This window comes from Cervus elaphus, chromosome 30 (genome assembly GCF_910594005.1).
Source record: "Cervus elaphus chromosome 30, mCerEla1.1, whole genome shotgun sequence".
NCBI lineage: Eukaryota > Metazoa > Chordata > Mammalia > Artiodactyla > Cervidae > Cervus > Cervus elaphus.
In genome coordinates, this window is record NC_057844.1 from 31887651 (window position 1) to 31909751 (window position 22101).

The 22101-nt window shown below is 41.6% G+C and overlaps 1 protein-coding gene across 1 annotated transcript in view; it reads left to right on the plus strand.

The window, feature by feature from the left end:
- FLT1 (fms related receptor tyrosine kinase 1) overlaps window positions 1–22101 on the plus strand; it is a 197793-nt gene that overhangs the window by 11532 nt on the left and 164160 nt on the right. The window contains exons 2-3 of the mRNA XM_043891526.1: window positions 20376–20472; window positions 21110–21339. Of these exons, the coding sequence (XP_043747461.1) occupies window positions 20376–20472; window positions 21110–21339 (327 nt within the window). The remainder of the gene's footprint in view (window positions 1–20375; window positions 20473–21109; window positions 21340–22101) is intronic.

Here is a 22101-nt window from a genome sequence, read left to right on the forward strand (position 1 = left end):
CAGAGGATCTCTGACCGTCATCTTCTGGAGGACGTGGTGTGGCTCTGTGTTAGGGAAGAGGGCAGGGAAGCAACTTACCCTTATGGATTGTCAGGCACTTTGACCCACACTTACTATATTGTTCAGTCCCAAGAGGTAGGCACAATATTCTTACATATGAGAAACTATTCTATTTAGTTGCTAAGTCATGTCCAGCTCTTTGTGACCCCGTGGACTGTAGCCTGCCAGGCTCTTCTGTCCATGATATTTCACAGGCAAGAATGCTGGAGGGGGTTGCCATTTCCAATGAGAAAACTGAGGCTTAGGTAAATTAAGTACTTTTCCTAAGATCACAGAATGCCTAAGAATTAATACTTAAATAAATTAAAGATGGGCCTCCCTTGTGACTAGGTGGTAAAGAATCCACCTGCCAGTGCGGGAGCTGCAGGAGACGTGGGTTCGCTCCCTGGGGTCGGGAAGATCCCCTAAAGAAGGAAATGGCAACCCACCCCAGTATTCTTGCCTGGAGAATCCCATGGAGAGAGGAGCCTGGCAGGCTACAGTCCATGGGGTCACAAAGAGTCAAGCATGACTTAGCGAAATTAAATACTTTCCCTGAACTGGAATCATTTAAATCTGGTTCTATCAAACCCCAAACCCTCCTCCTCTTAGCATGCCTAAAGAAAAGGGGAGAAGGGAAAGAGCATGGCTGAGACTGTGCTAGTCTTTCTCCTCCTTCCAAACCGTTCTCTCCTTGGAGCTTTGCCAGCTCCAAAGAATGTGAGACTCCTGCTGCTGTGGCCTCTGGTGGCCCTGGGAGGCTCCACTGCTGTTGCAGCAGACTCCACTTAAGGCTCCGTTAAGACAGAATTTTCATCATCTGGGTTTTCTTATCATGGGTTATTCAAGGCCCTTTCAAAAAATTCAAGTCGGAGAAGGTTCTCCAAAGCCATTAAGAACATGACTCTCCATAGGCTCTCAAACTCCTCTCCCACATGGGGCTCTAAATGACCTGAGCCTGCACAGGGGGATGGCTGAGGCTGGCGGGCGCTTTGATTCCTTCGCATCACGTTGGTCCCCGGACAGGCCGGGCTGCCCTCTGCCAGATTGTTTCTGGGAATGTCTACTTCCTTGCACTTTAGATCCCAGAAACCACAAAGACCTGGAGCTTTTCCTTAATGAAGCTGGAGTCAAGGGGAGGCCCCTGATGCTTCCTGAGCTGGGGCTGGGGAGGACTCTGTCTTTGGGGGCGGAATGTGCATATCACCATGAACCTCTTCAGAAATGTCCATCCATTTACACACTCTTAACTTTGTTTTATGAATGGAAACCACAGATGTTACATTCTGATGGAGTGTCCAGGCCAGGAAACCTAGGTCTTTCTGATTTTGAAATCAGTACTCTCACCACCAGCAATTATCTGAAAGATCTTGAATGATGAAATCTAGGAATTAAGGAAAAGCAAGGAGTTTGGTTTTCAGTGGTTAGAATAAAAAGTTATTATATTGGGCTTCCCTGTGGCTCCGTCAGTAAAGAATCCACCAGCAATGCAGGACACCTGGGTTCTATCCCTGGGTCGGGAATATCCCCTGGAGAAGGAAATGGCTACCCACTCTGGTATTCTTGGTGTTCTGTGTTAAGATTAAAAAGCTGTTATGGGGCTTCGTTTGTGGCTCGGCTGATAGAGTCCACCTGCAATGCGGGAGACCTGGCTTTATCCCTGGGTTGGGAGGATCCCCTGGAGGAGGAAATGGCTCCCCACTCCAGTATTTTTGGTGTTCAGCATTAAGAGTAAAAACTTGTCATGGCCCATGAGAAAAAGACAGCTGTCCAAGAGCATTGTGCTAGAGCGAGCACCCGTCAGTCTGGGATGGCCCTGACCGGCTCTGCAGTCCCTGTTTGATTGACAGTCCTTGTCCGGTTAGCAAAATGGTAGTGTTTGTTTAAGGCCTGAGTCTCTTCCTTAGATCATTTCTTTCAGACAGTCAGACCTGCAAGAAGGCAAGGAAAAGAAAAGCACATTTTACTTCTTCTTTGATCTTTACTTAGAGAGGGATACAGTGTTTTTTTTTTTTAAATTAAAGTATACTTGATTTGCAATGTTAATTTCTGCTATAGAGCAAAATGATTCAGTTTTACATATGTGTAATTGTTTTTCATATTCTTTTCCATTATGGCTTATCCCAGGATATTGACTATAGTTCCCTGTGCTATACAGTAGGACCTTGTTGTTTATCTATCCTATATATATAATAGTTTGCTTCTGCTGACCCCTAACTCCCATCCTTTTCTTCCCCAACCCACTCCCCTTTGGCAACCACAAATCTGTTCTCTATGTCTGTAAGTTGGTTTCTGTTTTTTAGATAAGTTCATTTGTGGCATATTTTAGATTCCACATATAAGTAATCTTTGTCTTTCTCTTCTTGACGTAACTTCACTTAGTGTGATAATCTCTAGTTCCATCCATGTTGCTGCAAATGGCTTTTTTTTTAATGCTGAGTAATATTCCATTGTGTATATGTACCACATCTTCTTTTTCCATTCATTTGTTGATGGCCATTTAGATTATTTTTGTGTCTTGACTATTGTAAATAGTGCTGCTGTGAACATAAGGGTGCATGTATAATAATAATAAAGTGAAAGTGTTAGTTGCTCAATCATGTCTGACTCTTTGCGACCCCATGGACTTTAGCCCGCCAGGCTCCTCTGTCCGTGGAATTCTCCAGGCAAGAATACTGGAGTGGCTAGCCATTCCCTTCTTCAGGGCATCTTCCTGACCCAGGGATCAAACCCGGGTCTCTTGCATGACAGGCAGATTCTTTACTGTCTGAGTCTCCATAATGCTGCAGTGAACATAGGGGCACATATCTTTTCAAATTATAGTTTTATCTGAATATGTGCCCAGGAGTGGGATTGTTGGATCATATGGCAACTCTATTTTTAGTTTTTGAGGAACCTCCACACTGTTTTCCTTAGTGGCTGCACCAACTCACTTTCCCAAGTAGTGTAGGAGAATTCCCTTTCTCCACACTGAGAGGGATATATTTTGATACCAGAATATGAGCATGTTTACTGGAATCTGAGAAAAAAAAAATCCCGTTCTGCCACCTAGAGAGGAGTTTTATCTCTTGTTCCAAGGAGACAGTAGAAAGTGTGATCAAAGGGCTGCATGGCTTGGATGAAAGTTGTAAGGAGGGTGACCTATATACTGTTGGATTTTTATGATGGTTTTCTTTTTCTAAGTTGGCATTAGAGAAACTGAAAATATATGTAAACAGACAGAGAGGCAGCCATATATTGGAGGGGATTGCAAACAAACAATTTTAAAAGGCAATGTGAACTTGTGTTATAGCATTTCCTCTGTGATTAATGGTATTGTTTTCTTTCTGGAAAACTCTCTCTTTTCCACTTACGGTCTCCTGCTGGATCAGATTTTTGTTTTCTGTTGTTATTTGGAAAGTTTTATAGCTTTGAAATCTTCTCCATAGGGAATTCTGCTAGAACTAGAGAAGGCGGTGGGGGGGGGGGGGGTAGTATGGGAATTGAGTAATTGTATCACCCTAGACTGGAATTTGTGTACCTACAACTTCTTGCAGTGAAGGAATATTTGACACATATTGTTGGTGTATAGATTAGAAGTGGTTCTACCACTCACTTCCCTACCCCATTTCCTGTTCTCAAAGCTGGTAAGTGAAAAATGACTTAAGTCCAGCATTTGCCACACAAAGCCACTTTGAAATACAGGAAACTCCTACGCAAGCTAATTTTCAAGAATTTGTACTTTAGTCCTTTCGGTCTGGATGTTAAATGTAGTGATTCTATATCCAAGTAGAGAGGAGTAGTAAAATTCTAAAGAGTAGAAACAGAGTTGTTGATTTTTAGTGTGCTTTATGGCAAGCAGATGGCATGGGATCACTTAGCTGGAGTAATTCACTCACCATTTTGGAAGAGTAAGTCCAAACTTGGGAGGGGAAATTTCTTTAAAGAAACATGTTTTCTGACAGTGTCTTGGAACACTATCTCTTCTGCTCTAGTTTCACAAGAGAAAGCACAGACCATATTGAATTTAATTCTCCTGATGTCCGTTTCACCGCCAGCCATCCTCTGAGGTTCATGTTCAACCTCCAGTGTGAATCTGGCATGCATGGAGGAGTCTTTTATTTTAGAGCATTTTTAACATACTCACTTAAAATCTGCTCAAGCGATTATCGTCGACTCACCCATTATATTTTATTTCAAGATGGGAACATGGTTGTATTTGTTGTGCTACGTGTTGACCCTTGAGTAAGTGATTTTGTGATGTGAACTGGATTTTACTGAAATGACTCACTTATGTTTGTGAAGAATTCGTGGCTCCCTGTACTCAAAAATGTGTCCTTTAAAAACAAAGGGCACCTAGCTTTGAGATGATCTCCATTTGTTGACTTAGATAATCTTGAACGCGTGGTGGTGTTCACCTAATCCATTCAGTGACTCATGTCCTAAGGGGCCTCTCAGCGCCGAAAGCCCTTCAAGAAGAAGGGCTGGTTTCTGCTTCATCTTCACAGCTGTGAATCTCAGCTGGTCAGGCTTCCCAAATAACACAGAAGACAGTTGATTGGGAACCTTAATTTGTAGGTACATCAGTGCAGTCTAAACATAAAGGTGATGCTATGATTGCCGCCATTGTTTTCGCCATCTGGGATAAGAACGTTTGTGTTGAAAACCATTTCCCCATGGCTCTGGATCATCCATGGTGTAGACGAGGAAAAGAGATGAGGAGGGACAAGTTAAGTCCTAGCCAAACTGATCCAGGAGGGGAAGCGGGTAGGAGAGGATGAGATGGTTGGATGGCATCACTGATTCAGTGGATGTGAGTTTGAGCAAACTCCTGGAGATAGTGAAGGACAGGGAAGCCTGGCATGCTGCAGGCTGTGGAGTCACAGAGTCAGACACGGCTGAGCAACTGAACAACAGCAAACTGATCATATCCAATCATTTTCTTTTATTCCCCTTGTTCAGCATCCATCCCGTGTCTTTTCCATGATTTCAAAAAGCACAGTGTGACCTAGGCATATCTTCCAGTGAATGTTCACTTGTGCCTTTTATTCCCCAGTAGCAAATGAAGTCAAATAGACCCCAGACTTTAAAAAAAAAAAAAAAAAAAAGCCTAAACCAGGGCATTGGAAAGAGACAATAGAGTTCTCTCTTCTCAGCAAAGAGGTCAAGGAAAGCAGAGCTTTAGAAGCAAGAGAATTAAGAGTAGTTGATAAAAGAAAACAGTTGTATGCAAAGTAAAGATGGGTTTCAGAGAGTTTGCAGATTTGAAGGAGAGACAGAAAGAGACCCTGGTGTTTCCTTCAGCAAATACACACTAATTCTTCTGCTCTTAGCTTCAACATTATTCTTCTGAGAGAGTCCTTCACTCCCAGGGCTCAGTGCCCTCCCCCGACTCTGGTACATTTCCCTCTAAACATCCGCTAACATAATGTACTTTTACATTTGTAAAATAACTAATTTACAAGTACAAAATTATATCCATCCATATATACTTAGTTATCTGTTATCCATCCTAAGTTATAAAGCCTTTAAAGAAGCGACCTTGTTTGTCTTGTTTTTATTGTATCCTTCTCTTAGGATATGTTGCTGTTGTTCAGTCACTCAGTCGTGTCCGACTCTTTGCAACCCCATGGGCTGCAGCACTCCAGGCTTCCCTGTCCTTCACCATCTCCCAGAGCTTGCTCAAACTTATGTCTGTTGAGTCGGTGATCCCATCCAACCATCTCGTCCTCTGTCATTCCCTTCTCCTCTTGCCTTCGATCTTTCCCAGCATCAGGGTCTTTTCTAATAAGTCGGCTCTTCGCATCAAGTGGCCAAAGTATTGGAGCTTCAGCTTCAGCATCAGTCCTTCCAATGAATATTCAGGGTTGATTTCCTTTAGGATTGATTCGTTTGATCTCCTTGTTGTCCGAGGGACTCTCAAGAGTCTCTCCAACACCAGTTTGAAAGCGTCAGTTCTTCAGTGCTCAGCCTTCTTTATGGTTCAAATCTCATATCCATACATGACTGCTGGAAAAACCGTAACTTTGACTGTACAGATCTTTGTTGACAAAGTAATGTCTCTGCTTTTTAATATGCTAGGTTTGCCATAGCTTTTCTTCCAAGGAGCAAGTGTCGTTTAATTTCGTGGCTGCAGTCACCGTCTGCAGTGATTTTGGAGCCCAGGAAAATTAAAGTCTGCCACTGTTTCCATTGTTTCTGCATCTATTTGCTGTGAAATGATGGGACCAGATGCCATGATCTTAGTTTTTTGAATGTTGAATTCTATGAAGATGTACAAGACCTTCTAGAACTAAAACCAAAAAAGATGCCTTTTCATCATAGGGGACTGGAACAAGTAGAATATGTTAGCAGTATTCATTGGAAGAATAAATGCTGAGGTTGTAGAGCAGAGAGAGCCTCAAGATGATGGGGTGAGAGGAAGTGGGTGTCTGGGGATAGAAGTAGGGGAAGAAAACAGAGTTGGCTGACTGTAAAAGGGATGAGAAGAGGACATGAATGAGGGTGATGCGTCGCCAGCTTCCTGGAATCGTGGATGCGAGTCTGACCCTTAACCTGCTGCATCAGTTTCATCTCCCGGCTGGTGGTTTCACTTTGTGGGGACAGCTCCAGTTTTGGGGACCTGACTCCCTCTCTTCAGAGTTCTTCCTTTGGTTTCATGTAACTTCTGCTTCTTCGTTTTGGTCTTGTCCTTCAGAATGAGCTGATTCATACGTTATTGTAAAACCTGTTGGCACAGTGGCAAAGAATCTGCCTGCCAGTGCAGGAGATGCAAGAGATGAGGGTTCAATCTCTGGGTTGGGAAGATCCCCTGGAGGAGGGCATGGCAACCCACTCCAGTATTCTTGCCTGGAAAATCCCATGGACAGAGGAGCCTGGTGGGGCTACAGTCCATGAGGCTGCGAGGAGTCGGACCCACTGAACACACGCATACACACTTAGAGCCTGTTAGGTCAGTGGCCAACTGATAATAGAAATCAGTGTTTGGTTTTATTTTTTTCTTCCATCAGGTGTGTGATATCTTAGATGATAGTAAAGATCCAGATTCTATACCAACTAGTGCAATTGTATGAGTAAAAATGCCCCAAAAATGAAAACCAATTTTCTTCAGATTTTGGATGCAAATAACTTTAAAGTCTTTCATGGATATTTGTAAGGAAGACTCTAATATCACATATTGGAGTGAAAAGGCTTCAGTTAATTTATTTCTTTTAAAATTGAGATACTTCCAGTGGCAGCATACTGCTTTTAATTGGTTCCTTTTCCTTCCAGAAGCTTGGCTGTCAGCAAAACTTGTATAACATTAATTCCACCTGAGATAAAGAATTTTTTTGAAGTTTGTAAAATCTTAGGAAGGCCAGCTATTACCTATATTTACTATGTAAATTGAGTCTTAAAAAAACATGAAAATTAAAGCAGAATTGAAAAGAACTGTTCAGTCAATGCACCCACCACATTGTCTATGCAGGATTAATCTCCAAAATATGTGTAATGAAAAGCAATTGTATTCCAAATTGTTTAATTTAGAAGGAAACTGATTTTGACAACAAACACAATGGTCAAGGACAGTGTTTAATGAGCCTTAGAAAAGTATGCTAACAGCTTTCAAAACCTCCATTCCCCTATGATGGATAACTTTATTGCACACTCTTGGCCATTTAAATCTCAAGGGTCAGAGGGTTTGTATATGTTATTGGTAACAAAGACGGAGATCTCTCAACTTTTCTCTTAGTGAATTTATAAAACACCTCCTTTATAGACAGTCCAAAGAACTCCAGAAAAAATGAGTTTTGTGTAGTTTAGACTTGAGAAACAATTGGAATAAGCTTGAAATTAAATCAGGACTTTATCACACTCAGCCTTCCAATCTCATTTTATTTCTCCCCTGTTTTTATATGAAAAGCAAGTGGTGTGTCATTATTTGTAAGAAGGTAGAAAGTCAATGTATAAAAAGCATGGACCAAACTTTGAGTTAGGAATAACAGCATTTTCTGCTTTTTCAGGTAGAGTTTAAGGTATATACTTGCCTGCCTGCCAGCCTTTCTTCATTTTATGATGTAATTTTTAAAAAGTTATTTGGCTGCACCAGGTCTTAGTTGAGGTTCACAGGGTCTTTGTTGTAGCACATGGGCTTTTTAGTTATTGCACTCACATTCTTAGTTGTGGTATGTGAGATCTAGTTCCCTGACCAGGGATCAAACCCAGGCCCCCTTCATTGGGGGCACAGAGTCTTAGCCACTGGACCACCAGGGAAGTCCGTATGATACAAAAATTTTAAGGCATCATTCTGGATTTGAAATTAAAACTTCAGCTGATATATGTTTTTTATAGTTAGTAGCATTCTTGGGCTTCCCTGGTAGCTCAGCTAGTAAAGAATCCACCTGCCATGTGGGAGACCACCGGTTCAATTCCTGGATTTGTAAGATCCCCTGGAGAAGGGATAGGCTACCCACTCCAGTATTCTTAGGCTTCCCCAGTGGCTCAGCTGGTAAAGAATCTGCCTGCAATGCAGGAGACCTGGGTTTGATCCCTGGGTTGGGAAGATCCCCTGGAGGAGGGCATGACAACCCACTCCAGTATTCTGGCCTAGAGAATCCCCATGGACAGAGGAGGCTGGCAGGCTGCAGTCCATGGGGTTGCAAAGAGTCAGACCCAGCTGAGCGACTAAGCAACAACAGCATTCCATGATATGTTCTATTTTTTCCAGAAAGACCTGTATATGAACCTGAGGACTATAGTGTTACATGATAGGTTGTACACAATGGCTCAACTAAAATTTAAAGTTCTAATTCCCATCCTTAAACTTTAGCCATTCTATGGCAAACTCCTATATTGAATCAATAAAGTAGTTCCCAGATCTTCTCTGTGATGCTTTCCTTTCTAAAGGAACCCAGAGGGAACCATGTAAATAATAAGCCCTTGAATGCAGGGACCCTGCTGCCATTGCCTCCATAGATGCCCAGAACTTTGGCACTGGACAGTAATGCACAGAGTATTTGGTAAGATGTTTGGTGGTAGACCAAAGCATAGTCCTAATGCCACATGGACTAGGGAAGACTCTCGATCTTACATTGTGGTTGTGTACATACTGTCCTGTGCTCCCAGACTAGTAATTGTTTGTTTAAAAAGAGTAATATGGAGGATACCTTTAGCTGAACTGAAACTTGTAATCCTAAGCCATTCAGAGGTTAGAAGGCTAATATTAGGGCCTTTTATTAATATGATAACCATGCCTAATGATGCAACTTGCTCCCTGTGCTCCAGGATCCACCAATTGATGAAAGATGAACAACAACAGGAAAATTTTGGTTGTTTCCAGTAAGCCAAGTATTTGTACATTACATGAATGTTTATCGAATTATGGTACATATATAGTGGAATATTACTCAGCCATAAAGAGGAACACATTTAAGTCCGTTTGAATGAGGTGGATGAACCTAGAGCATATTGTACAGAGTAGAGTAAGTCAGAAGGAGAAAAACAAATACCATGTATTAACACGTATGTATGGAATCTAGAAGGATGGTACTGATGAACCCAATTGCAGGGCAGCAGTGGAGATGCTGCTCCTGCAGAGAACAGAGAACAGAGAGAGAACAGACTTGAGCAGACAGAGGGGAAGGAGAGGGTGGGATGAATGGATAGAGCAGCATGGAAACTTATATTACCTATGTAAAATAGCCAATGGGAACTTGCTGTTTGACAGTTCGGACAGGTGCTCTGTGACAACCTAGACGGGTGGGATGGGAATGGGAGGGAGGTTCAAAAGGCAGAGGACATATATATACCTATGGCTGATTCATGCTGATGAACGGCAGAAACCAACTCAATATGGTAATGCAGTTATCCTCCAATTAAAAATTAGTACATTGGAAAAAGAAAAAGAAATAGCGTCTCTACTGAGCAGTCTGCTTTTCAGGGGTTTATAACCTGAAAATTAATATAGCCTGCCTGAAATACCTTGTAAATCGACATGAATGATAGCATAATATGAGTGGTGATTGTAAGTGTGAGAGGTGTCATCACCAGTTTTCCCACAATCTCTGAACAGCCACACTGGGTAAGAGCAGAGGCTGCCAGGCTGTCTGCTTTACGTGTAGTGCGTTTCCTGCTGCTGGTAGAGCAGCAGCCGTGCCGAGCCCTCCCCCAATCCTTCCTCTCTGCATGCTCAGAGCATTGGTTCTGTTCCTCTCCTTCTGTGCAGGCAAGGGAAAGCCTACCGTCTTCTCTGAGTGCTTTGCGAGCTGTGTCTTGTACCCCGTCCACCAGATCTTGACCCTTGCTCCCCGCCTCTCAGATAACTCCCATGACATTGAATGGTAAATGGAAGTGACATCTCCTTAGACAGCTCTGGGGAGGCAGTGTGTGGGCTCACTTGATGAAAGGACATCGGTGTGGGAACGGGTTTCAGGGGAAGAAAGGTAACTCCTCAGCCAGCAGGAGATTTCTCACTGACCAGCCTTCATTAACTCTGATGTCACATGAAAAGGAGCTTGGCCTGGGTACAGGTCATGGGGAGGGTAGGCTCCTGATGGTAGCCGGTGACAGGCCTGATGATAAATGAACGCACCCTGTTAAACCATGACCCTCCGAGAAGCCAGTGTCAAGTAAAAAGCTCAGAGAGGTACCCCTGAAGATGTGCCCCTCGTAAACATTGACGGTAGGAATGTCCATGTCAGTGGAGGACTTTGGGTAAACGTCTCAAACCATGCAGAATTTTTTTCTTTTCAATGACGTTTATAGAGTTTAAGGACAAATGAGTAAAGTCCATCAGCTGTGCATGGATGGAATGAAGACCTTGGCCACCTCAGGGTCCAATACTATGGGGTGCCTTGTGCTGGAAGGCTATTGGTGGGTTTTGCTGACTGACAATTAAAAACCTAAATTGTAAGGCAGCTTTAAAACAAATTATTCAAATAAACATCTGTATAAGTTTGTGTCAGTGGTGACTACTGAAATGAAATGATTTTTTTCACTTGTCTTTTTTTACACTTGAATTCAAGACATAAATGCTATAGAAATAACTTTTAGATTTTCTATTAAGGCATGGAGATCATATGGTTTATATTTCAAATCTGATGATCTAGGGATAACATTGGGTAGCAGAAACTCTAAAGCAAGAAGCCAGTGATTTCTTTTTTGTGGGTTCCTGTGATAAAATAGTTTCATGTAAAGATGAAAAAGAAAATAGCCTCTGGGATTACAAACTTTCTACAAATTAGGTGTATCATTGATGGTAGCAGCTCCCTAACCATTCCATTCTTTTGTGGACCCAGAAGATCAATAATGCAGTTACTGTAATCTAAAATATCCTGTATTTGTCCATCTAAAAGTCACAGTCTTATCTCCGCCAGGGATTAGTCAGCAGTGAGTCAGAGCTTTGGCTGTTGCTGAGCACAGGTCAGTGTCTGACTCCCGGCATGAAAGGAGTTCTGTGTGCCTAAGGCTGAAGGTGCAGTAGCTACATACACCATGACCCTCTGGTTTCTACACCAACCTCCCACCGCACCTAACACAAACTTCCCAGAGAAAAAGGCGTGTGCATGCATGCATCTGGCTGTGTGTGTGTGCACACATTTACATCAACACCCTTTCATTTCTTTAGATCCTTCCTTGATTTAAGGCCAGTTGGTTTGGGGAGAAAAATAACATTTAAAAAACCAATATTGCTTCTCACTGTGGGACTCACTTGAGTTATGCTGCCATTGTACAAATTCCCATGCCATTCCCATTTTGATATAGTCTCTAGGTAGATAGAACAGGAGCCCTCTGGTCTTTCCCCATCATGCTAGAGGTGACAGAACAATGTACTTTACGATGGCCTTCGGTAGTGTGTGTGCCTGTCTGCTACCCTGGTGGTGTAATCTTCAAGAGTCATTCTAACTAGTGTAATCAGTTATAAAGGACTCCTCACATTATCTAACAAATACTTTAATAGAGGCAAGACACAGAAATTAAGACCAAGAGTTAACTTTTTTATTAATTATTAGAGCCCTATAGGCATTAGCATCTCAAACAAAAGTTTTGGAAGTTTCTGGAAATTTTGTAACTGCATTCTTCACCTTTTCCCCACCCCTGCCACCAACCAAAAAGATTCTATGAGATTTAGTCTATGAGACTTAAGCTTTTAATAAGCTACATCTTGAGGAAAGAAAGTCTTCTTTTATTATGAATTATGTTTAATTAACCTCACATAACCTTGGTAAAGGCTCATGATCTTAACATCAAATTTTAGAAACATGATACTTGGGGAGTCATATTTAGATAAAGAGGTCATTTATCACATAGGATTATGTACTATTGAAAACGTGGTATGCAGAATCAAAGACAGATGCATCTCATTTAAAATGAACCTGATATATGAAGCTTTGCATTAAAAACAAATACATTAGAAATCAGTCATTTTACTATAAAAGGAAATACCAGTAGATTTCTTCCAAGAGCTCTAGTGACATAATTTTCTGTGTGACTCAATTTGTTAAAATTACAATTTAAATAGTTAAAATTCCAAATATGCAATTTGAAGCAATTTTAAATTAACATTAAAGAATTGCAATTTGGGGAAACAATGTGTTTTTTGCTATATATTTGTAAATCTTCTAATACATAAGTAATGATGTTACTGAACAAGAAGGAAAATTATTTTTCTAAAATTAGCCATCCGAAGCTGTAAGTTGGAGAAACAAAAGTTCAAAATTGAACACTGATGAGGTTATATGTAGCAAAAAAGTTCAAAATAGCTCAATGTTCAACATAACTCTGTGATTATTTCAGTCATAAGTTTTGTTTTGTTGTTGTTGTCATTTATTTGCTAAGTCGTGTCTGCCTCTTTGTGACCCCATGAACTGCAGCATGCCAGGCTTCCCTGTCCTTCACTATGTCCTGGAGTTTGCTCAGATTCGTGTCCACTGAGTCAGTGGTGCCAACCATCTCATCCTCTGCCCTTCTCTTCTTTTGCCTTCAGTGTTTCCCAGCATCAGGGTCTTTTCCAATGAGTTGGCTCTTCACATCAGGTGGCCAAAGTATTGGAGCTTCAGCTTCAGCATCAGTCCTTCCAATGAACATTCAGGGTTGATTTCTTTTAGGGTTGGCTCATTTGATCTCCTTGCAGTCCAAGAGACTCTCAAGAGTCTTCTCCAGCACCACAGTTATTCAAAAGCAGCTTTAGTGAGAAAAAATTCACATAGCATAAAACAAACCATTGTAAATTGTGTAAGTCAGTGATTTTTGGTATAGTCACAAAGTTGAACGACCATTACCACTATCTAATATTAGAATGTTTTCACCCCAAAAAGAAGCCCCCATATTAGTCACTCCTGTTCCCTTCTCCCCCGGCTGGACGCCTGTCTTCTCTCTTTATGGATTTGCCTGTTCTGGACATGGGATGTCCATGGAGTCAAACAATATGTGGCCATTCGTAACCGGCTTCTTTTACTTAGTATAGTGGTTTTGGCTTTTAAACAAGAGAACTGATTTTCTCATGGTTCTGGAAGCTGGACGTCTACACGCAAGGTGTCATCAGTTTTGGTTCTCCTGAGGCCTACCTCCATGCCTTGAAGCCGGCTGCCTTCTCCCTGCGTCCCCACCAGGCCTTTCCTCCATGTACCCCAGCAGTGTTTTCTAGGGTCATCTATGTTGTAGCATGTCTCTGTACTTTATTTCTTTTTATTGCCAAATAAGGTTTTGTTGTATGGATTGACTGCATTTTGTTTATCTATCCATCATTGGGGTTGTTTCCACTTTTTTGGATATTAGGAGTAATGCTGCTGTGGATGTCTGTTTACAAGTTATTTTGTGGACATATGTTTTTAGTTCTTGGGTAGATACCTACCAGTGGAGTTGCTGGGTCATAGGTTTAACTTATGTTTAACCTTTTAAGGAACTGCCATCTGTTTTCCAACACGATTACATCACTTTATTATCCTACCAGCAGTATACAAGGGCTCTTATTCCTCCATATCTTGATCAACACTTCTTACTATTTTTTTTTGCTAGTTGAAGTATCCAAGTGAGTGTGAAATTGGTATTTCACTGTGGTTTTGATTTGCATTTTCCTCATGGATTCCAGCATCTTTTCATCTGCTAACTGGCACATGACATGTCTATTCAGATCCTTTCTCTATTTTTAAAATGGGTTATTTGTTTTTCCAGTAGTTATGTTTTAAAAATGTGGTTTCTAACTTGTACATTGCTATTAATTACTGTGGATATCAAAATCACTGGCTTTTTAGGCCGGAAGAGGCTGTCAGAATCTAACTACAGCCACCTCTGTGAGCTGATGAAGAATCTGAGGCTTAAGGTGACTTGCTCTTGGCCACAACAGAGCTAGTTAGTAGTAGAGCTGGAAGGATTCACATTCTTAATCAAACATGGAAAAACACAGCTGTTTCATGATTCCTGTTTGAATAAGGCCCCTTTCTTACAGAGAACAACCCTTTGATTTCAGTATAGTAGGCGTAAGGGGGTGTCTGGAAGCAAGAGGGGATAAGGAGCTTGTCTAGAAGTTGCATTTAACCCATCAAAGCATTATTATTACTTAGAGAAATAAAAAGAGTGGTATTCTAAAGATACTTTTCGGCCACTTTTTATATAAGAGCCATCTCCCAGTCTTAACAGTGACAGGCAAGGTTGTCTGGTTCATGATGACCTGAGGTCGGCGTTCCCTCTTCCAGTGTCCAAAATGGTAGCTTTGAAGAGTTTTGAAGAAAGAGTCTCAGTCATTTGGGCTTTGATTTGGTTGCAAAATAAAGCCTTTTTATTTACTTGGAATTTTATTCCCTCTTTCCGCTGAGATCAAAGAAGGCATCCCACCTTGCCGGTAAAGTGCAGGTGGAAAGGGGAACATCTTTGGACCGTCTGCACGTGGGCTTCCTGCCAGAGGTCATTATGGGGAAACCAAGGGGTGTTCGTCTAAGGGCTATCAAGCTCTCTGCTCTTTCTATCTACCCGATAACACAGAACAGACAAACAGTGAGGGAAACTGTTCAAACAAGGACAATACAAAGTGTCAGTGGTCACATAAGATCATGTACACATATCAGCTTTTTAATGCTATTAGCCCACTCTGCTTGGCCTTACTAGTTTTTCCTGATAATGAAGCATGTGACAGAAGTCCATTTCCACAGTCTGCATTTAGTTTGTTTTTGTTTTGATTTCTTTTTTTTTGGATTCCACATGTGAGATCATACCATATTTGTGTTTCTCTGACTTATTTCACTTAGCATAATGGCCTCAAGGTCCCTCCGTATGGAATCAAATGACAAGATTGTGTTCTTTTTTTATGGCTGAGTAGTATTCCAGTGAGCACATAGACCCATCCGTCTTCTTTTTTCATCCTTCAGTGGACACTCAGGTTGCTTCCATGCCTTGACTATTATAAATAATGCTGCAGTTAACATGTGAATGCATGTCTTTCTGTGTTTTCATTTCCTTCAGATAAATATTTAGAAGTGGAATTGCTGGACCATATGATAGTTCTATTTTTAACTTTTTGTGAAAAATTCTTTCTGTTCTCTGTAGTGGCTGCACCAGTTTACATTCCCATCAACAGTGCACAGGGTTCCCTTTCCTCCACCCTCTCTGCAATTCTTACTATTTCGTGTTTTTTTGATAATAGTCATTTTGTGTGTGAGGTGATATCTCACTGTGGTTTTGATTTGCGTTTCCCTGATGATCCCTGATGTTGAGCATCTTTGTGTGATGATCATCTGTCTCTGGGGAAAATATTCAGATCCTCTGCAATGGCACCCCACTCCAGTACTCTTGCCTGGAAAATCCCATGGATGGAGGAGCCTGGTAGGCTGAAGTCCATGGGGTCGCTAAGAGTCAGACACAGCTGAGTGACTTTACTTTCACTTTTCACTTTGATGCATTGGAGAAGGAAATGGCAACCCACTCCAGTGTTCTTGCCTAGAGAATCGCATGGATGGGGGAGCCTGGTGGGCTACCGTCTATGGGGTCGCACAGAGTCAGACACGACTGAAGTGACTTAGCAGCAGCAGCAGCTACCCATTTTTAAAATTGGTTTGGTTTTCTCCTATTGAGTTGTGTGTGGATTTTTTAAATATACATTTTGGATATTAACCCCTTAGCAGATATGTGATTTGCACATACTTTCTCCCATTCAGTGGAGTGCCTTTTCACGTTGTTGATTGCATTTTTTGTTTGAGTTTTCTGTTTGGTTTTATTTAAATAGTTATTTTCCTGATATAAGGAGATCCCTTGGACCCCCATGATTCTATTGTTGTTAACTTTGATGAAAACAATGGTTCACAGACCACCTAGTTCTCTGAGGGGACAATAACTTTTAAACCAGGCTTCTAGGCTACCTTGGCAAACAGTGAAAAGTCCTGCTCCCCATCTGAGCCTCACAGTGGGGGACCATTGTAAAGTCATAGCACTCCACCCTTTGAAATGACATATCCTGTGGATTTATTTCTAAATGGACAATGTGACTCTGACCTACTCATGAACAGAGCAAACAGAGTTGTCCTCGGTGGGAAAGATGTGGGATCTTGGAATATATGCACATTCATGTCCTTATACACATCACGATCAAGTTGGGGAAAATGTCTGACATGCAAGAGATACTCAAAAAACATTAGTTAAATATTTAATTACACAAGCAGGTGTAAGGGCATTAAACTGCTTCAAAGAAATGTTTTAAAGCCTATTGAAATTTCAGAGCAGTTGAGGAATAAGTGTCTCACTTTTCCCTTGTCGGTTTTCCTTTTGAACTGTAGTTTTGGCATCTCTGTTCATCTTTATGAGATTCTAGTTTCCTATTAACTGAAGAATGTGATGCCCCAAAGTGTCCAGTTACTTCAAAATACCATTTCCTTATACCTCTCCTTTCCTTTCTTTCAATCACCTACTTTTTTCTAGCTTCCTCCTTCCAAGTACAAAATTCATTATGTCAGTGGAACCAAATTCTATAGCAAAATATTTCTAGCAACATTTCTCTCCCCCCAAACTTTCCCATAATGCTGTTTTTCTCTCGGTGTCTTAGCTAATCACTCAGGTTGGTTGTTTTGTTTTGTTTTGGTTTTTTGGTTGGAGGCGGAAGTGGGGGCAGCAGAGAGGGACGTGCGGAGGGCATATTTTTTAAGGAATCTTCTCTGCGTGACACCTCTCTGCTGGAATTTGGGTGGTTCTTTAAGGCTTAAGGTTCTCTCTGACAAGGGTCAGGAGTGCTGGTGTTCTAGGCGCTCACAGAGCAAAGAGTTACACAATTTGAAAACCAAAATAGCAACTGAAAAAAAAGAAAGACTCACCTCCTGCTAGGAGAAGGAAGGCATCTTCCCCTTGGCTGCTCCTGGATGGGAAATCTCACTATGTGCCCACAAACCACAGAGACACCTACCACTTATTGCCCAGAATTTTCCACAGGAAGCTTGGGTGGACCTGTTACAACCCACAAACAATTGCTCAATGAAACCCTCAACATTCCATGCCCTGGCCTGGGTGTTTTTCAGGGCAGGCATTATCAATTGCTGGCTGTGGCTTTAGAAAGACCTAGTGTTCTCCCGGGTCACAGATTTTGAGCTACTTGTTGCCTCAGGAAGCTCAAAGGTGAGGAAGGGACAAGATTTCTCTTTAGGTACCTGAATCTGTTGGCCTGTTCTGTGAGGTTATTTAATAGACCAATTGGATCTCAATGGTACAGTCGTTTGAATTTAAGTCTAGTCAGTACTGAACCATTTGTTCCAGTTGTAATTTGATACGAGGGCTTATTGTATATAAAAGTGACATTGGGGACTTCCCTAGAGGTCCAGTAGTTAAGACTTCACCTTCCAATGCAGGGGGTGCAGGATCGATCCCTGGTCAGGGAGCTAAGATTCCACATGCCTCGTGGCCAAAAAACACAAAATAGAAGCAATATTGTAACAAATAAAGACTGAAAAATGGTCCACCTCAAAAAATAATCTTTTTTATAAAGTGACTTTTAAAATATTTAATAAAACAGCAACACTAGGAAAGCAAATAATGTTAATATCTTTGTTGTAGTTACATACCCAGCAAAACATTCTCTGATGGGAGTGGGGCAGGGGCGTAGTTCTGCTAGGTATCAGTGACAAGGGGTGTCTATCTGTCACGTGCCAGGCAGCATGCCTGACACTCAGGCAACAGAGAACCAAGTCCCCACGCTGTGCCTGCAGCTTTCCGATTCACATATGAGGATACCAAGAAACAGCGTGTTTAGTAATGCTGAGGGCATGCCTTCAGGACGTGGAGACGTGACGCTTCCAGTGCGGGTGTGTCACCGAGTCTCGTTTTCTTTGCACTATTAGAACCTGAGCAACACTCGGGAGCGTTGCTAGACTTCCCCGTGGAACCTGACATGTGCAGGCCTGAGGTCCAAGATCCCATTTTCTGCTTTGGATTCCACTTTAGAAGCGTTTTTTTTTTTTTTTTTCCATCTTTGATTTTATTGTTTTAATTTTTTAGTTGGAGGAAAATTGCTTTACAATGGTGTGTTGGTTTCTGTCATACAACATTGCACGTCAGTCATAATTATACACATGTCACCTCCTGCTTGAGCCTCCCTCGCCTCCCCCCATCCCACCCTTAAAGGGGTCATCACAGAGCTCCAAGCTGAGCTCCCTGTGTTTTATAGCTGGAAACTGATTTTTTATGTGAAAATATTCCCTAAGATCAGCTCCACATACATAACTTCGCTCCCTCGGAGAATGTCTTTTCTCCTTCCCCCGACCATTTTTTAAAAATTAATTTTTATTGGAGTAAAGTGACTTCACAGTGTTGTGTTGGTTTCTGCTGCACCGCAAAGTAAATCAGTTCTATATACACATGTATCCCTTCTCTTGTGGGTTTCCTTCCCGTTCAAGTCACCGCAGAGCCCTGACTAGAGTTCCCCGTGCTATACAGTAGGCCCTTGCTAGTTCATCTATTTTATACAAAGCATCAAGAGTGTATATGTGTCGGTCTCAACCTCCCAATTCATCCATCACCCTCCTTTCCCTCTCTTGGTGTCCATATGTTTGTTCTCTACATCTGTATCTCTATTTCTGTTTTGCAAATAAGATCATCTACACCGTTTTTCTAGATTCCATCTACCTCCTCCTGACCTTTATCCCTGCTAATCCTGAGCCCCAAACTCCTGCTTTTACCAGGAAAAAGCTGGTAAAAGAAGGGCAAAGAGGAGGGAGAGAGTGGGGCAGGAGGAGAGAGCTCCTGACTGAGGTGTCTCCTGATAAGTCAACAAGAGCTTCAGCAGAATTTCAACTTCTATGGCACCAGTGGCTCAAAGAATCCTGGCTCCGGGGATGGCAGAAATGGGCAGAGACCCAGAGTCATCCAGTCCAGTCTCCTGCCTTACAGATAAGAGAACAGATCTGGAGAGAAGTGACTTGGCCAGGGTCTCATGGCAGATCCCATGGATGGATATTGTGTTGTATAGAGATGTTGTGTTGTAAAGGGACATCATGTTGTAAAGGGATATTATGTTGTATGGAGATGCCGTGTTGTATGGAGATGTTGACTTTAATGTACTTTTTCATAGCTGATCTCACAGTCTCACAATGATTCCCACGAAATATACTTGTCAAGTGTCACGTAGGAACGGACAGTTCCCTCTTCTCTGTTCCACTAAAGAGGAAACTTGGAGATTATGTAAGATAAGCAAAGTGGCTTCTAAAACTGATTTTGATTCTATAATTAGTTTTCCACATGAGGAAACCAGTTCAGAAAGAGAAATGACTTGCCCAAAATATCATGGCTCAATTAATGAGTGAACTATGTCTAGAATCCAGGAAAAGTATTCAGAAAAAAGATCAGACAGGCCTGTATAACCAAATGACTCATGTTGGTTCAATATTAGAAATATACTTTGGATGACATTGATATTTAATCCTGAATATTTTAATAAGTTACTGTATATTCTTAATATGGTTGTTTTTTGAACCATGATTGAATTTATTAATGTTCTAAGTTAATGGACTTTTGAATATTTTTAGGTCATTTGGCATAGTAGGATATATAATACTTGTAAGCAAGTCTTTGACTACAAAAATTTTGTGAAATAAAGTATATTTGTATTAGATGTACTTTTTTGCATATGCAATTTATAGCTTTCCATAAAAGGAACGTAAAGGATTTAACTTAAAAGGGAAAAAAGAAAAAGACGAGAGGGCAATTTTCACAAAACACATTTCAAGGGACTTCCCTGGTGGGCCAGTGGCTAAGACTACACTGTAAATTTAGGAGACCTGGGTTCAGTCCCTCGTCAGGGAACTAGATTCCACATGTTGAAACTCGAGAGTTCACATGCCGTAACTAAGACCTGGAGTAGTCAAGTTTTTTTGAAAAATAAATAATACATTTCAACTTTTATTTTCCAGGATCTAGTTCAGGTTCAAAATTAGAAGGTCCTAAACTGAATTTAAATGGCACCCAGCACGTGATACAAGCTGGCCAGACGCTGTATCTCAAATGCAGGTGAGTGACTGTGTTGGTTTGGGGACAATCTGCTTGTCCTTCGTAAGGAAAAACCCTTCCCCAGGGGAGTAGAAAGGTGGCCTCCCAGAGCAGACAGGTAGGCGACCATGGTCTCTTGCCATCTGCTGAGTGCAAACCACATGCATCCAGCCTCCCATGGAGGGTGATTCATTCATCTACGGGAGAGAATTACTCACTCACAAGGAATCAGAGGCAGGATGCCCTGAACATTTTGAGTTGTTTAAAAGTTTTTCTAAATGTGTTACTCTTCTGTAAAGCAGATGATTGAACTTAGACCTCTCTCTCTTTCTATATATATATATATGTGTGTATATATATATATTATTTATATAAAAATCAGTTGTCTCCGACTCTTTGCGATCCCATGGCCTGTAGCCCACCAGGCTCCTCTGTCCATGGGATTCTCCAGGCAAGAATACTGGAGTGGGTTTTCCTTCTCCAGGGGATTTTCCCGACCCAGGGATTGAACCCAGGTCTCCTGCATTGCAGGCAGATTCTTTACCGTCTGAGCCGCTAGGGAAGCCCAAGACATCAGGATGGTGCTTCATAATGAAATGAATGCTTTGGCACTGGCCCCAGCCCTGATGGTGTTTTGTTTTCTCCTCTGTGATTGCAGAGGAGGAGCTGCCCATGCCTGGTCTCTGCCTGCAACTGTGAGCAAGGAAAACCAACGCCAGAAGCTTAGCATCACTAAGTCTGCCTGTGGAAAGAACGGCAAGCGGTTCTGCAGCACGTTGACCTTGTACGCAGCTCAGGCAAACCACACTGGCTTCTACAGCTGCAAGTATCTCTCTACATCTGCTTCCAAGAAGAAAGGAGAATCTACCATCTACATATTTATTAATGGTAAGAGCTTCGTTTTCCACATTCTCTTTTCTGTAGATGTGCAGTGGGTCATCAATCCACCTGGTCCAGGGAAAGGGCACTTTTCTCATGAGTATGAATGAAATGGGCCAGGAAAGAGATTCTACCTAACTGTCGAAACTTGTGGAGTGCATTTTAATATGTTTCTTGAGTGTCAGTTTCAACCGGAATTTTCATGGACCAATTGGTCAACTGCTCCCTGATGGGAGCGACTCTTGTCTGTTTTGTTCACCACTGTGTCTGTGTCTCTTAGAATACTGTCTGGTACATCATGGTATGAATGGCAAGATTTTACTTCTATTCCTTAATTGAGAAGCCCAAAGTAGAATACAAGATTTTTTTGTCCTTTCACACAGCTGCATTCTCTGATATGCTGAACTTGTAAAACATTGTTCTTTACTAAATTCGTAAGGGTAGTGTTGCTAATGTTGCTTGAAGGTTACAAAATTAATTCCGTTCATGATACAGTATTATTTCACGTTCACAAAATGAGTATTGTAATGATATAAGAGCTGACACATGTTACTGCAAAGGGCAAAAGACTAAAATGAATCATTTTCTGGTTATGATTTTTTGTCATATAGGTTTTTTAAGCTTTCCCCTCCTTGGCGAATGAAGAAATGAAATAATGTTCAGAGGGAAGAAATGTAAAATCCTCAAAGGACTATAAAGTGACAGGAGAAATGGATCCCTGGAAAGAATCAGGAAGATGACTTGTCCCTTTGTTCTTCCTTGTTTCGTTCC